The 16,831-nt window shown below is 37.9% G+C and overlaps 1 protein-coding gene across 3 annotated transcripts in view; it reads left to right on the top strand.

Annotated features, from left to right (window-relative positions):
* The first annotated feature begins 218 nt into the window (after positions 1-218).
* The window catches only part of ADCY2 (adenylate cyclase 2), a 155,569-nt gene continuing 138,956 nt past the window's right edge, over positions 219-16,831 (top strand). For all 3 annotated transcript variants that reach the window (XM_087930653.1, XM_087930655.1, XM_026700998.2), the window contains exon 1: positions 219-2,328. In XM_087930653.1, coding sequence (XP_087786779.1) covers positions 2,062-2,328 — 267 coding nt within the window. In that variant the 5' untranslated portion in view covers positions 219-2,061. The remainder of the gene's footprint in view (positions 2,329-16,831) is intronic.

Below are 16,831 nucleotides of genomic sequence, written 5' to 3'. Positions count from 1 at the left end.
GACTATCTCATATATTAGTTTCACCTTTTAAGTTGCATAACTAAAATAAATGAACTTTTGCATGATATTCTAATTTTTCGAGTTTCACCTGTATACTTATAGTGAATATAAAGAAGACTGGAAGCTACTTTGTTGTTATCTTTTTTCCTTCCTTTTTTGCCTTTTTTCCTCTTCCTTGCAGTTTTAGTTTTCTCTTTGATTTATTTTTTCTTACTTTATGTTGGTTTGTATTATTCTTCCTTTACATTTCTTAAAATGAAAATTATATTTAAAAAGGTAATGTTAATGTATTATGCTTCTGTAGACTAGATTGGCATTGTTCAGCTTCCTGATTAGACAAATAGTTTGGGGGAAAAAAGGCTCCAAAGTATTGATTTTTAAATGAAAGGCTCACTCTATCACTACAATACCCTCAGGCTCTTGCAAGTTTTTGCCTTCATATACTGCTTTGTGCTTAACTGATTGATCAAGGAAGGAAATCAAATCAAAACAACACAAAGAAAGTGTCAATATTGCTTTTAAATGTTTAAATCCCTAACCTTTCTGTGGGCTCAAAAAAATATTTCCTGTATTACTCCGTAGACTTTTTTTTTAGCTCTCAGTTATAACTTACCCCAAACCCAAGTGCATTTCCAAGTTGGAAACTGTTTATTTTAGATGTACCTGATAAGACAGGCTTGGCTAGTTTTATATGGTGTGAAAAGAAGGAAAACTATTTTTTTCCAATAGAAGAGCACTGATGTTATCTAATTGGGTAATGAAACATTGGCAAATGAACAATCAAGCTCAGAGAATACCAAAGATGCCAATTTTACGAACATCTTTTCAAAAGGTTCCCAAGCAATGATTCTGAAAATTCTGGAATCAAATTTGAGGAAATCTGGAACAAATTTCAGGGTTGCAGTGGCCAAGCAAGTCATGGTGGAGACAATATCCTGCTTTTCCAAGCACGGAGGCAGGTACTAAGTCTCAGTCTCCTTCAATGTAATATGTAAGTCCATTAGTTCTCCTTAGGATCTTTTGGTATGAGGACTGGAAGATACTGTGGCTTTTAACTTCTCGGCTTCTTGGTGTCTTTTTTCTCAATGCCCCAGATACATATTAGCTCCAGTATTTGGAGATAAGATATGGTGATAAGCAAGAGTTTACTAAGATTCTAAATAAAGGTTAAACAAAAATAAGATAGAAGAAGAGCAAGTTGTTCTTCTATTAAAAAAACAAACTATCTCTGTCCCAAGGTTTTGATGCTGAATGCTAATTCAGCAGTGGATATCTCTGCCCACCAATACAGGTTGGGTCTGTACAGTACAACCCAATATTTCAGAAGAAGAAGAAGAAGAAGAAGAAGAGGAGGAGGAGGAGGAGGAGGTGGTGGTGGAGGGTTTTAGTTCTTGTCTCCCGATCAAAATTGCGTTTGAGCAGACCAGATTCGCGATGCCGGGCCATCCGCTCAAGGGAAAAAAAAAAGTAATCCGAAGAAGGTAATCAGCTCGGTTTGAGCGCCGGCTTCTTCTTCGCGCGCCCTGAATTCGCCTCTCTCCGCCACCTGCGCTCTGCATATGCCTCCGAGATGCAGACCCCCTTCGGGCACGCCAGGTTTCCCAGAGGCTGACAGCCCAGCCTCTCAGTAACCCGGCTGCCGACGGAGGGCAGCCGGTTGCGAGCAGAGTGGAGGGGGGCGGAGGGAGGGGAGAGGGAGCCCGCCTCCTCCTCCCCCGAGGTTGGACGGCGGTAGTGGCTCTGCAGGAGGCAGCGGCGGTATCATTTCGGGACTGGGCGGCTGCTCGGTGGCTTATCTCCCACCCGCTACTGGAAGGGCCCGGGCATGTCCCCAGCCGAGAGGTAGTTCCTTCGCTGCTGCTGCTGCCGCCGCCGCGCCCCCGTGCGCCCGCTTTCTTCGGTTCGCTCCCGCATCATGCTTGGGCAGAGCCGCCGGGGGTTGCTGGTGCTGCTGCCGTTCTTCGCGCTCCGCGGCGCAAACCCAGAAAGGCGCCCGGCTGCTCCGGAGCAGTTGAGCTCTTTTCTTTCTTTACCGGTTGTTCCGTTTCCAGCGCACTAACGATGAGGCGGCACCGGTACTTGCTGGAGCGCGGCGCTGCGGACGCCCCGGCCGAGGCTGAGGGCGAAGGCTGCGGGGGCCCCGAGGGCTCTAAACGGGGCCCTCTGTGCGTGTGCTGCTGCCGACGCCGCCGCCGCCCCCACCGCGACTGGCTCTACGAGTCGTACTATTGCATGAGCCAACAACACCCGCTGCTTGTCTTCCTGCTGCTCATCGTGATTGGCGCCTGCCTCGCTTTGCTCGCCGTCTTCTTTTTCGCCTCCGGGCTGGTAAGTTGCCTGTCGCTTAGAGTGGCGCTCTTTGGCGGACAAAGAAATTTGCCGCTACCTCGAGGAAGCGTCCGCTGCCCTTCAGAGTCCCAGACAGACTTGCGGGAAGTGGCCTTCCGCTTCGCTCTTAAGAGCTGCGGAGTTCTTGCTCCGAGAACTAGTACCGGACCCCGCGGTCTGGCTCAGCTTTGGTCCTCCAGGCCTCCCTCAGGATACACCCCACTAGAGTTTAGCAGAGAAAGGGAGCTTAAGGCATCGCCCTCGATCTGCTTTAACATGTGGCCCCGGGCACTGGCTTCACAGGGTTGTTTTTCAAGCCCTTCGAAACTTTTAAAAACAGAGTTTTATGTACATTTCCCACTGCCCTCAAATATTAAGAAATCAAGTGACCATCTTATTTGATTCTAAAAAAGGATTGGTTGTGAATTGGTTATGCCATCCTTGTCATTATTTCAGTTATTGTCTAAAGCTCCGTGTTGTCTAATACTGAAAACATTTTTCAGCTACTGTATTGTGTATCACATCTATGGAAAGCCTCTGGTTTTCAGAATGTTAAGGATATGGTGGCAAATGCTAAGGCTGCCAATATATACCGTAATTGTATTAATTTTTTAAATATCTGGATCCAAAACCAGTTAATATATTTGAGGGAAATGCAGTTATCCCTGGGATTGCTTAAGTCCAATTTCATTCAATATTTTTTCACACTTTGAAAAGTTTCTACAGTACTCTCTTTTAATGGCATTACTTTTGTATTAGAAGCACTTATTCTTCCAAACATATCCAGGTCTGAATTTATTATTTGTACTCCAGAATCTGCACTCTTTCTCCCTTTTTCATTTTTATGTCTGATTTCTGCACAAGGGCTACAATCAATTGCAGAGTTACTGCTGAGCTTTCACCCGATTTTGTCTCTTTAAAGCAAGGACTGGCTTCCATGCCCTGCAATCTTTTAACTTCAAGCTTTTGTTTTTCAAACTGATTTTCACTGCAGCCTCCTTTTGATTTGCAAGCCAATATTATTTGATGTAATTGTCTCTCTAACTTTTACAGTTCGTGTAAATAAAAGAGGCTATACAGTTATTTCCAATGATAATTATGTGGTTCTTTTACTGTGCTTGGTTCTGTTAGTTGCCAGTTTTTTTAGTGGAATTTACACATACCAATGATTTGGTCATCAGCCTGGCTCCTTGGAAATAAGTCTCACAGATTTCAGTGAAGTTCACAGCCAAGTAACTGCTTAGGCTCTCAGTCCAAATTTAATTCTTCTAATTCATTTGCTTGGTTTCTCTCCTGCTGACAGATTAACCTTGTTGGCATTTGTTGTCTAAGTGACAAGAGTTTGAAAGCTACACAAATTTCTGGTATCCACTTTTAAAAATGTTTTTGTCCCAAACGTGTTAAAAAGACCATCTCTCTGTTTTCTCGGTATATAAGGCCAAACAGAGGGCCCTACATATTGAAGGGCTCCATCACTAAGTTTTGGGAAACCCAAGGGTTTCCAGAAATTCCCCTCAGGAAGATCTGTCCATTAAAGGTTACCTCTGAATAAACCGGTGGAGAATTAGTGCCACTTTTGTTTAAAGTTTATTTCACTCAAAGATCAGAATTGAAGAAAACAATGAAGAAACTGCTTAAAACTGGGAGAGATAGGCTAGATGTGAAATTCAAGCTAAAAGGCTAGACTAGAATATTATAAATATTATTAAATATTAATTTCATATTTAACACTACTTATCTGTATAAACTATGTCTCTAAAGCTAGGAAGCAGCATTATTTGAATGTCTTCAATGGCCACAGACTTTGGACTGCAGGGAGAACCTGAAAATTGAGAGAGGATGGAATTGAGTGTCCTAGAGAAGATCAAAACTGACTGACACCGAACAGAAATAGTCAATGCTATAACCCACTTTTTATATATACTTGCTTTAATTATTTCTTGTAACCTTTTTTCAAATTGTCCTACATATTAGATTGACAATATTATAAAACCATAATTTTCAGCAGAAGGAAAAGTATGTTAAGTATGGCCCCATTCTGGAAATCCCTATGCTCTCTACTTCTGTTTGCATTGCAAATAGGAATTGCGATAAAGCAGAAGCCTTGGGCTTTGGAGAGTTCACATGAACGTGATTGAATTCTATGCCAGACAATACTGCTCAAACAAAAACTGGCATGGAAAGATGGGGACATTAAAATCAGGACCAGCATGGACATCCTATGCTCTTTTCAGTGTGAAAATACTGGGCACAACATCAAAACTAAGCTGCATGCTCCTCCATTAAAAAAAACCAGGGGCGTGGTTCCTATAGCATCAACATATATATATATACAAGTAGGATTATCCCAAAGCTTGATGTTCAGGAAAATAAGTAGTATAATCATTGGCCAATACTCTACTCTAAAATAAAATACCAGAAATTTGCAGGGTGAGAGATGCTTGTTTTCTTTCTATAAAAAAAATAATATCCTTTCTTTCTAAGGCGTGTGCACCATTCATTTTTTGAATGTTTTCATGTTTACAGTAGAGCTCTCTAAAGACTATTTGGTATTCTAAATAAAGAGGATTGTCTTATTGCAACCAAGACAAGATCTACACTGGAGTATTGCTGGGCATCAAATGCTAACACTCTTCCCTCAAAATACAATTGCTGCTCAGGAGGAGCCTACAATTAATACTATTTGTGGTTTAAATAGAAGTACCAGGCACATAATCAATCTATAGCATTAGAAATGCAGGAGAAACATAGGAGACCGGTTAGAAAAGTTAAGGAATGTTAATAACCTAGAAGACTACATTTGTGGGCTCCAAATGCGGCCATGTGCTTTTTAAAAAGCCTATGAAGTATTTGTGAGTGTGGAGATCTCCACAGAAAAGAGTTTGAAAAAATATGCAATTGTTCCTTTTCAATCCCCCCCTTCTCTTCCCCTCCCCCTCCCTCTCTCCCCCTCTGTATGTCTCTCTCAAATAAATCAGAGATCTTGTATAGTTTTTCAATTCTCAGAGTCACAATTTTAAGTTAGTGGGCCGTGTCTATCAACACAGCCACATTCTGAACTCATTCCCAACAGTAACAGCTACGATACTGTAATATTCGAGCTTAGTTTACTCAGCAGTGCATCATAACTGAAATCACTCAACAGACCAGCTATAAAAGCAGGGAGGGAGGGACAGGAGGAGATGGACTATTGAGGAACAGTGGTATCAGGGAAATTGGAAAATGTCTTGTGAGTCAGTCAAAAGTCCCAGTGAAGGGATAAAATGAATGCAGAGATTATCCCTCAAAAACCTATTCCAGTACTTTTTTAATGTCTGAATTGAGAAATTGAATGTTGCTGATTTTCCTTTCATCCTACTCTATTCATTTCCATGAGAAAAATGCATTCTGGATCTTATGTCTAACTTCTTAGGCCAATTTAAATGTTTTCCCGATTCTGAATGTGTCATGAATGCCCTGAACCTGAGAAGCTATTGTGAGGTACGGAAACCAGTGTATGCATTGGCAGAAGCTCGGCTGGCTTAGAGAGATATTTTGAATGTTAAGAGTTTGGTTTGTCTTTGGCATTCCAAACATGCCATAGGAAGTGGGGGTGAGTTCATTTCTTATATATTTAGGAGGCTTTTTTTCTCACTGGCTAATAACAAAAATGGTATGAGGCCAGGGAGAAATAATTATCCACATATTATTTTGTCCATAACAGCAATTTTCTTTTACAGTCAAAAGAAAAGTTGTCCTTGGTTCTGTTTGCCATTATATGATAAATCAAGAGATTTAGGGGTATTGGGAAGTTTCTTGCTTAAAAGCTTTTGTCTGAGGTACCTCTTGCTAAGAAACTATTCAGGGTCAAACATTTTTTTCAATCTATATGTCAGTTGCACTGATATAAATTCATAATTATTACTTTGTCATTAGACAGTTTTAAAACACCAGCTAATGTTTGCAAATTGTACGGTTATTCATACCATGATATTCTGTTTTAATACAATGATAAAACAAAGTTATGAAAATAATGTTAAATTCCTTGCAAAATAATTTGAAACGTTAAGTTTTTTAATTATGCAACTGCTGTGTAATTTGCAGCAGTTTTCAGTATTTTTAATATTAAAATGTAATGAGAATATTATTTTTTCTGCTTTTTAACAATTCAGTAATCAGTTCAATAATAATCTGACTACTGGTTTGGATCTGTAAATACATGAGACACTTTTCTTAATCTTTTGTATAAAAATTATTGCAATATATAAATTGCAGTTTATAATTAATGAAATCCCCCTTCCCCCAGTACAGTTTATACTATTTAAAACTCATATTAGAACTAGGGATTTTACTTTTGCTCTGATAATGCCAAACCAAACAACAAATTATACATAGTGGCCACCTAAAAAATACCTTTCACAAAACCTCTAATCTCTTATAGCTGAGCCTGTAAACAAAATGTCTATTTAATTCAGTGTATTCTGCTTGAATAATGGCAAGTCTTATTTATATGCAGAAATGATACAGAAACAAATCTTCTAAACTTATTTAGTGCAAGAATTCTGCCTGCCCAAATTGGTTTGAGAATTTCCCTTTCAATTTGACTCATTAAAATATTACACCCTTTTAACATATAACTTCTTAGACAATTAAACATTTCATTTCCTAAGCCAATATCAGAGAGGAAATTGCACGGTTTGAAATGTAGAACATTCCAATGACAACTCTGAATATTTTTCTTTTGTATTATCCCATTACTTATTCTGCAACAAAGTATATGTCCTAGTTATTCTTGATGCAAGAAAAATGAAAAGTAGTAAGGTTTACTTTAAAGAAGAAATGCTTCGGTGTTGAACATGTGTTTTCAAGTGAAAAGAATGAACTTCCGTTGCAGGTGTCCAAAAGTTCCTTACTAATTAAGCATTATATATTATTTTTATTTTCAGGAGCTACTTATTTATACTTGAGATTAATACATGAATATCAGGAAGAAAGCCATTGTATTTGGTCTCATCTCCAGCCTAAATTTGGAAGGGTAATTTCTTCCATAGACAAACTGTTAAAAGTTCACAAGCTTCAATTGTTTCTTTTAATACCACAATCAGTTGAAACTTTTCAATTTTTCCAGGAAAGTGTAATAATACAACCAAAGCCATTGAGAATCATTCTCCCAGACCCTCCATCCTTCTGTATAAAATCACATGGTGTTTACTGAGAAGTTAATTTTCCAGTCCACACTCAATTTCCCAGCATGACACTGGGACTGTGTTTCTCAAAATTTCATAAAACAGTTTCTCTAACATATTTTTTTCATTCTACTTAATTGTATAACCAATGTTCAAGTAGGGGAAAATAACCTAGAATGCAATACTTGCTGTGGTTATGCTACTGTTAATCTCAACTGGGTTTATGTTATTTATACAATGCCGTTTCATTATTTTCAAGATTTTTTGGCTTCTCAGAAATTAATTTTAATAAGTTTCTGCATTTCAGAATTATAAAATTGTTATTAACACAGTTCAAACAGCAGTTCTTTTTAAAAAGATATTCACATTTTTTTGACATCAATACATATAAACAATTAATTGACATTAACAATAACAGCGAAACTCTTTTCAGACAATAAAGAATTATGATATGAAAGGAGAAAGGGATTAGACTGTGCCCGACACTGCCCCTGAATCTTTACATGTTCCTTCATATACAGTTCATCAAATGCTAGGTGCACAGAAACTTTTCAGGTGATATGTCAGTCTTGCCTACCCTTATTGTGAATATTTGGCCATATTTAAATATTTGGCCATCTATCTGAAAAGGGGAACAGGTAAAGACTAGCCATAAAGAAATCTGAGGTCAATAAGGCTTACAGTCAGTGTTGGGGTACAAAATATTAAAATATGATGTAGTATACATGCTTTTCCTTTTCTTTTTCCACCAATATATAAAAGTAAATTCCTAGGTATCTTAGATAATTTGACAAAACGGTCTAGGAGATTCTAAAATTCTCTATTTTTTCTTGAAAAGCCTCAGTGATAGAGAAGCTTCAAGCAGAAAAAGAAAGAAAGAAATTGGTCCTACGAGATCTTTGGTTAGGGCTATTATGCATTCCTGCACAAACTGAATTTGGCCCCTACTCTTGAGGGAAGCAGGTGGCAAAATGTACTTGAGATGTCAGGATGTAAACTTTGTCCCTTTTCCACTTGCATTATGATGTCATATACAAGCACATAAAGGTTGAGCATGTGTTGTGATGTCATGGTACATATTTTGTTTCATTAGTTTGAGGATGTGCTGATGCTCCTCCTATTGTTTGGATTTAGAAAATTTGTAAAGACACATCTCTGTCACCAAACTTTTAAATGCTAATTAATGTTTCAGTTGACTTTCAGCTGCCCTGGTTTTACAGACCTGCAAATGTCATAAACATGAAAACTGATCACAAAGCTATTTCTTCATCACTGTCATAACTGTGAACAGTCGCTAAATTTCTAAATAAAGACCATCTATGTTACAAATAGGTGTAATAAGAACCAGTACCAGGATTAGCTTTGTGATATTTTCAGCTGAAATTTTACCTGGTAATGTGATTTGTCATGTTACCACTTTTAACTGGAATCCAAATGCAGAACATACAGCATTGTTATAATCATCATCACCATTTTCATCCTTATCCTCATAATCCATATTTCCATCTTCCCATTCATAGAATATTTAAGGCATCTAACACATCTCATAAATACAACAAAATAAATAAACAAATAGAATAAAACAAGACAAACCTGTATTCAAATATATACAGTTCTAACGAACTGTTTTAGGGGAATTATCCAGACCATCCAGAACTCCTAATACTTGATTTTATCTGCTGGATATGATTGAGAGGGAGAACTGGAACTATTATATTGCATAACAGAATCTCCAAGATCTAATCCACTAGGGCAGGAGTGTCAAACTCAAGGCCTGCAGGCTGCATCTGGCTCACGGAGTGCTTAAATCTGGTCTACAGGGCTGGCCTGGAAATATCAAAGAACTGGCTCGCGGTGCCCCTGCCGGCCAAAACAGGCTGTGGGGGACCACATGAGGCCCCTGTGGCCCATTTTCAGCCTCCACAGCCCCCCTGCAGCACTCTGCTGGCCAAGAATGGGCTGTGCAGAGGCCCTGCAAGGCTCCCGCATGGCCCATTTTTGACCCCCACAGCCTTCAGCAGCACTCTGTACCCTGTTTTGGCCGGCAGGGTGCTGCAGGAAGTATCTGCCCCATTCCCCCCCCCCCCGCCTGCCCGCAGAGGAGAACTACAGTGCTGATCCGGCCCTCAAAGAAATCCAGTTTGACAGAATACTAGGATATTGAAGATTATATCAGAGATTTTATAAAATTAAGAAGAACTTGAACTTCCTTGAATTGCAGAGCTTCTTGGACTTATTAAAAGAAAAAAATCCAATCCAATGCATGCATGACTGCTACAATTCAATCATGTTTACTCCTGGGTAAACTTTTCAGGATTGCAATCCCAGTTAATAAATCAAAGGAATGATAAATTTTAGGCGCTCTTTTAAATAACCTTTTGATTGTTTTGTTTTCTTTTGTGATTTTTTAAAAATTATTTGGTTGGAAACAGGGGTGGGATTCTACCAGTTCGCACCTATTTACTAGAACTGGTTCTTAACATTCTAAGCAGTTCAGAGAACCGGTTGTTAGAAGAAATTAGTGGCCTAATCCTGTAAGGAAGGCAGGAAGGAAACATTCTGGTGTTGTTTACAGAAACTGCCTCTCCATTAACCCTTATTACATTCTTGGCAGGACTAGACTTCCTGTCTCAGGAACTTCTCTGGAGTTCTTTTTCCTTCCTTTTCTGGTACTTTGCTTATGTGGAGTGACCATTCAAAGTTACAATAGCACTGAAAAAAGTGACTTATGACCATTTTTCACACTTACAACTGTTGCAGCATCCCTACAGATATGAGAGGCCAGGGAAGGAGATGTGTGCCTGGATGTGAGTGATAATTGAGTTGGCTACGCCCAGCCAATAACATGACCACCAAGCCACGTCCACCCAGTTACATGACCACCAAACCACACCCACCAACTAAACCACGCCCACAGAATGGTTGTTAAAAAATTTGAATCCCACCTCTGGCTGGAAACAACTTTCTCTCCTTTTACAACTCGATAGTCTCATTTGTATAACATGCTTAACTAAATCAAGAGAAGAGGAGATAGACTGTCGGGAAAAAACGGTAATCCACTTGATTATATTCATAGGTGTTCTAAGCTAAAACAACCCTGTAATTGTTTGGGGCTAAACTTAGTTCCCCAAGTCAACCTGAGGTAGGATGAAACAATTATCAGAGATTAAAAGTCCTTCTAACATCAAAGATAGACAAATTATGTCAGTTTGATCTAGTGGTTAAGGCACCAGGCTAGGAAGCGGGAGACCATGATTTGAAGGTCCTGTTTTAGCCATGAAAGTCAGCTAGGTGATTTTGGGCCAGTCTTTCTCTCAGTTCAACTCATCTCACAGGATTGTTGTTGTGGGGAAAATAGGAGGAGGAAGGTATGTTGTATATGTTTGCCACCTTGAGCTATTTGTAAAAAGAATACAGGTAGGAAACATACTAACAAATATTATAAAAAGATCCAACTAAAAATAACTTTTCTAAGCATCTTTAATCCTCCCCCTATAGTTATAGTTCTGGGTAAGGTCCTCCTGCTGAACCTGATGTGATGGTGTTGTGTATGAAAAACCCACCACACCCTTTTTCTTGTCCATGGGCAAAAAAGAAAATACAGCAGCTGATTGCCTTCTGGGCTCTTTTGTAGTGTCTGCTCCCTGATTGGTCATCACAATTTATGCACTGCTGGTCCGTAGGAGGAATAGTGGCTTACTCAATTGACCATTTTGTGAGAACGTGGCATGGAAGGGATAGTCTGTCCTATTATCTTCAGAGAGCTGAAGATACATTTCTCAATGTTGTCATAAATATTTCAGAATTGACCCACAGTATTAATTTTGGATTTGGGGTTAGTTAATGAGTGCTGCTAAGTTATTTTCTGTATACCTTTTGATACAGGGAATTGCATGGATGGGAATAAAAAAATGGAGGCAGAGAAAAACTAGAAAATTGAATCAGTGTTTTCATAAATAATCAGTTGGTGTAGTGGGGGCTGATAAGGGTTAAACCTTTGAGAACTTTCTTGCACTTACAGTATATGGCATTTTTTACCTTGGAATCCTAATGCATGCAGCAGTAAAACTATAATTTATTATATGCTTATCTTATCCATAATTCTTAAAGAGGTTGCTTAACTATTATGTGAGGCAGTTTTCTGTGTTTTTGGTGGTTCTCAATAAACAGAAGAACAGGGGAGATGATGAATACATGTGCAGTTTTATAAACAGATCCTCAGGTGTAACTGTGGGATAACTAGCCACTGTACCACAGCCTTGAAGGGTATACAAAAAGATAGCAAGAAGTAATGATTTTAAACTACAAAAAATGAACTGTAGTGATTTTTAATATAATTCTAGAGGATCCTTTCATACTGATTTGCTCACTGAGAAATATCTGAATAGAAGTTTTTATTGGGGTCTCAATGCAATTTATTTTTTTAATTGAAAGTGTTTTTGTTCCCCAACCAGAGTTTCTTTTAGAAGATGGTAGCTGTATTAATTTGTTTAATTAATTAATTAATTTCTCACAGACATATTCTAGATCTTTCTCAGGGTAATGACCGCTTGAAGACATGTGTGAGGCCTGTTCTTTTGCTTTTGTTTTTCTATCAACTACTAGGAATTATATGTTTTCTATGGATTTATATATTAAATAGCCTCACTGACCTTGCAGAAACCACAACACAAGATTAAACTTTCCTAAAGAAGAGTTTTGTTCAATTAAATCTATGTTGAATTTTATAAGTGGTTTGCACTTTCTTGGCTCAGAGTAATAGAAGAATAAATTAGAATCCTGTAATTACCTTGTTGTTGTTTTAAAAATCACTCTTTGGAGAGATTAAATGGAGAAATTAAATGGAGAATGAATAATTTTAATGAGATTAAATGGAAAGATTAAAATACAAGGCTACTTAATGTACTATTTTTATATGGACAAACACTATTGTGCCATTTTTGGTAATGTTGCTAATAAATACATATTTTATTTCCTGATGAAAAGTGTCCCATTATTTTAAAGCATTTTATTTTAAATTCCTGATTATTTATTGTATAGTTATTTTGTACTTAGTTAAAATGGAATATGTATACCTACATAGAATCATGAGCTATAATACTTTGAGGCAAGATGTTACTTTGACAGACATATGTTCATCGTTTACATTAGGTGATAGTAAACAAGATGGATGTTGACATCTATATATAGTACAGTAGACAGGTGAAAATACTTGATTTGCATTGCATGATTCATTGCTTCCATTAATTATTTCTGTAGTGGATCCCTTCTAGTCATTCTAATGATTCTTTGTGCTTGTGTTAGCAAAAACAGAGAAAGTTGCAACCCCAAATTCTTAAAGAACTTACTGATATTTTAGAAAAAGAGGATTCTGTTATTGCAACCAAGACAAGGTCTAGATTGTAGTATTTTTTGTGCATCAGATGAATCACTGCTCCTTTAAAATGCAATTGCTGCTCAGGAGGAATATATAATTAATAGAGTGTAACAGTAGCTGTGACTAAAATTGGAGTACAAGGCACATTCTACTATATAACATATAAATGCAGGGGAAATGTAGGATGTGTTAGAAAAGTTAAGGAATGTTTATAAACTAGAATACTACATTTGTGACCTCCAAACGCTGCCATGTGCTTTTTAAAAAGCCTATTAAGTATTTGTGTGTGTGGAGATGTGCATAGAAACAAAGTTTTCAAAGTATGTGACTATTCATTTTTATTTCACTGTACATGCCTGTTGGAAATAAATTTCATGCCAAGGCCATCTTTTCTTCCTGAAGAGCTTAGATTATAGCACTGTTTTTTTCTTTTAGAAAAAAAAACCCTTTGCAGGCAATGCTAATGCTAGGTGCAGATATTTCTTTGCTTTTTTGAGATACTGCCCTACCCACACTCTCCAATTGCTTTTTCTTATCCAGTACTTTCAAGTTCAAGTTCCCCTCCATTAAACATTGTCACCTTAAAGTGTGTCTTTTCTGCGGTGCCACCATCCTTTGGAACACAATCCCCCCCTACCCTGAATGTAGATGGCCACTACTACTGGGATTCTAGAAAGCCCTTAAGGAATGGCTCTGTTCCCAGGCCTAGCATTAATGTGTTTGTTAATCTGTATGTGGAATCTTGGGCTGCCTTTTTAATGTATGTTTTAACTGTTTAAATTGTTTCACAAACTTAACTCTCCAACTGCTTTTTGTATTTTGCAAGCCACCCAGATTGGGTGGTTATAACTCATTTAAAAAATGTAATTGAATTGAATCCTAGGAAGATGGGTTCAGTTAATGTCTATTGTTGTATTTCCATTTTAACATTATATTTATATTTTAATTTACCTTTATTTTTATTCAAGGTCAGAGACACATAGAGCAAATTGCAGATGATGGAATAAAGCTCCCTCTGAGCATTTTCCAGTTCTCTATTGATCTGGAGTTATTCAGCCTTATCATCACTCCAAATGAAAGTTCTTTTTCATTTCTAAAATGCATCCCAGACTGCCCAATGGGAGGATGTGCAGTTGAAAATTTGTAATAGTAGTTGAAATGTTTTTCAGAATGCTCTTGTGCTGATTTTTAAAATAAGAATTTAGTAAGAAAGTTCCATGGAATTCTTCAGTACATGGATTGAAAACTGTTGATATAATATTGCATATGAAAGTATATGCAAGCATATATCATGCCTTCTAGGAGGGAAATTTAGTTTTAATCAAGCCCAGTTTCCTCTGTGCAGAGCAAGATGGAAATCTGAATGGAGGCACAATGTCCTTAATATTGAATATGGTCCCCTATAATTGATCTCTCTATATGTAATACAATCAGGTAAACAAAGGTAGAATTAATACCTATAGCTGTCTTTGCAATGTCCTCATTCTTGAAGGTTTTTCTGCTGCATTGCAAGATCTATCAACTGTCCCAACTTGGTTACAAAAGAAAGACTCTCAAGTCCATTGTTAATAGAAGTAAACTTTACTAAACCAAATGGTTAAAAAGCTGAATCTGAGAGTTTTGCACCCAAAGCATATAGTTAACTTTTACTTTGTTCTCATCTCCCTCCCCCGTGATTATCAACAGGTGTCCAATTGGGTGTTAATAAATTGTTTGGATAACAGTCCCTGTCTTTTCAGACTGGATGGTTCTGCATTCCACAGTGTGACCTTGGAATAGTTGGTGGCTCTCACAGGATGGCATGATGCAGAGTTTCAATTCCTCTCATGCCACCCCCTGCCCTTGGAGTATGACAGGCTGACAGCAGGCAATGCATGGTGTAGCAGGATGGCAGTCCTGACAAGATCAGAGAACGGACTTATCTAGCTCTTCCTGTGGCCAAGATAGAATTATTTGGTGCAGCCTACTTGCATTTATTGAACAAGGCTTTTGCTTAATCTATTTTGGACAGTTTTTAAATGCTTAGTTTCTCTTTTTCATCATGAGATTAACATTTTTGTTAAAATTTAATTTTGTACTAGGGAAACTGTGTAAGACAGTTTACCAGAACATTGAGCTGAATAGCTGCAGCTCCATAGTAGGGGACATATGCAGTGTGCAAATGTCACATGTTCCATTCGGAGCAGTTCCACTGCTGGCATTTGGAGGGCTGTTGCCACACTTGATATAGGAAACTGGTCTGACCGCTATTATAAGACAGCCTGTATTTGATACAGGCCATCCTCTTTCACTGTGTTTCTCTGAGATAGATACTGAATCCATTTTTTGGATTATTACTAATTTTTAGATAATTTTGTTTTTAAAAAGGATGTTTTGTTGTAAAGAACAAGATACATTTTAATATTTATGTTAATTATTTTAATAATTGATTATGTGGCTTCAAGTTGTTATCAACTCTTATTCACCCGATAGAAACACTTTTCTCCATCACAATCTGGGCCTAACCTCATTTTTCAGTTCTTCAAAACAGTGCACTGCAGTTGAGTCTATTCATCTTGCTCTGGTCACCCTCTTCTTCTCTTTCCTTCCACCTTTTCCAGCATTAGAACTTTCTCCAGAAATAATTTTAATAAACCCTTTATGAAATAGATGGTGACTGATCTTTCAATTTACATACAGATTCAATAAACTTGAATAAACACAATGCTCAGTAGATTTATAGACATATTTAATAACTGTATAATATGAGTTCCCACTCAAAACAAAAAAAGCAAAAGTTGTTAATGCAAGTTTCAATATTTATATTGTTTACTGTGTAAGATATAAATTGAAAACAGGTGGAAAAAATAGAACATTAGGAACTTTGGAAATCAAGCTATATAAAAAGAAGAAACCAGGGTAAAGCTGTGGTTCTTCGTAGAAGACAACAGAAAGCTTGAGCAGAATAATAAATATAAATAACTAAATGGTATTTACACCCTGAAATTGGAGCATGTCATGGAGGCAAGGGAAAGCAATTTTATGGGGAGGAATCAGTGCACAGTTATTACACGCTTTCTCCTTCTCCTCATCCCTTGAAAAATAACATTAAATGCTTAATAAGGCACTAAGAAATAGCAGGCTGGAAGCATGGGAAAAGATTGTAGTGCTGCTCTTTAAAAATATTTTTCAAAGCAGCCAGATGCATTCCTTTATCTTTGACAAAACAAGGACAACATTGTTTCTGTCTCCCTGTCCAACATACAGAAGTAGACCACATCACACACACAAACACACACACACACACACACACACACACACACACGACCCATCTTCAGCAATTACATAAGAAAAGCAAATTCAAAATGAATGTTGCTCTTCATGCTACTGTGTCTTTGCTGTCTTGCTAGAGGAACAGGCCTGTCTCCTTCTTTTCCACTATATAGATTTTCACGGCATCTTTCCTGCCACTTTCCTCAGTTAGGCTTCTGTGTCTTGCTTCCAAGGGTGTCGGGGGGGGGGGCAATTAAATGGATGTGGGTCACCCAGACAATTCAGCCTTTCTGAACAAAACTGCTCAGTGGCTATTGCTTTTGTAAGGTAAGTTATAAATACTTCAGATATGACCAAGCAACCAGGGCTGGGAGATTGTGACTTGTGCCTAGAGTCATTCTTGGAGCTTAGCCTAAAAGGCCTGCGGAGGGGACTCTGTCCCATTTGTGGGCTTGACCACAACTTTAGGAGGCTCTATTGCTCCTGGCAGTAATGCGTTTTAGCGTTTACTTGAAGCTTTCTGGATTAGAGAGTTCTCAGTCAGCTACTGTTACCTGGGAGGGCAGGTTATACAATTTTCAAATACTGTATTTTATCATCCTCAGTTAAGATTACTTGAAAGCAGCAGATAGAGGTCAAGGTAGAAGCTAATACAAAATCTAATCCTAAAAAAAGAACGAAATATTTTCAGCTAGGGGGTCTATAGATG

This window comes from Pseudonaja textilis, chromosome 3 (assembly GCF_049901715.1).
Source record: "Pseudonaja textilis isolate UNSWEBS1 chromosome 3, rPseTex1.2, whole genome shotgun sequence".
Taxonomy (NCBI): domain Eukaryota; kingdom Metazoa; phylum Chordata; class Lepidosauria; order Squamata; family Elapidae; genus Pseudonaja; species Pseudonaja textilis.
The sequence above is the reverse complement of the archived record's forward strand: the minus strand, read 5'-3'. Positions and strand labels throughout refer to the sequence as shown.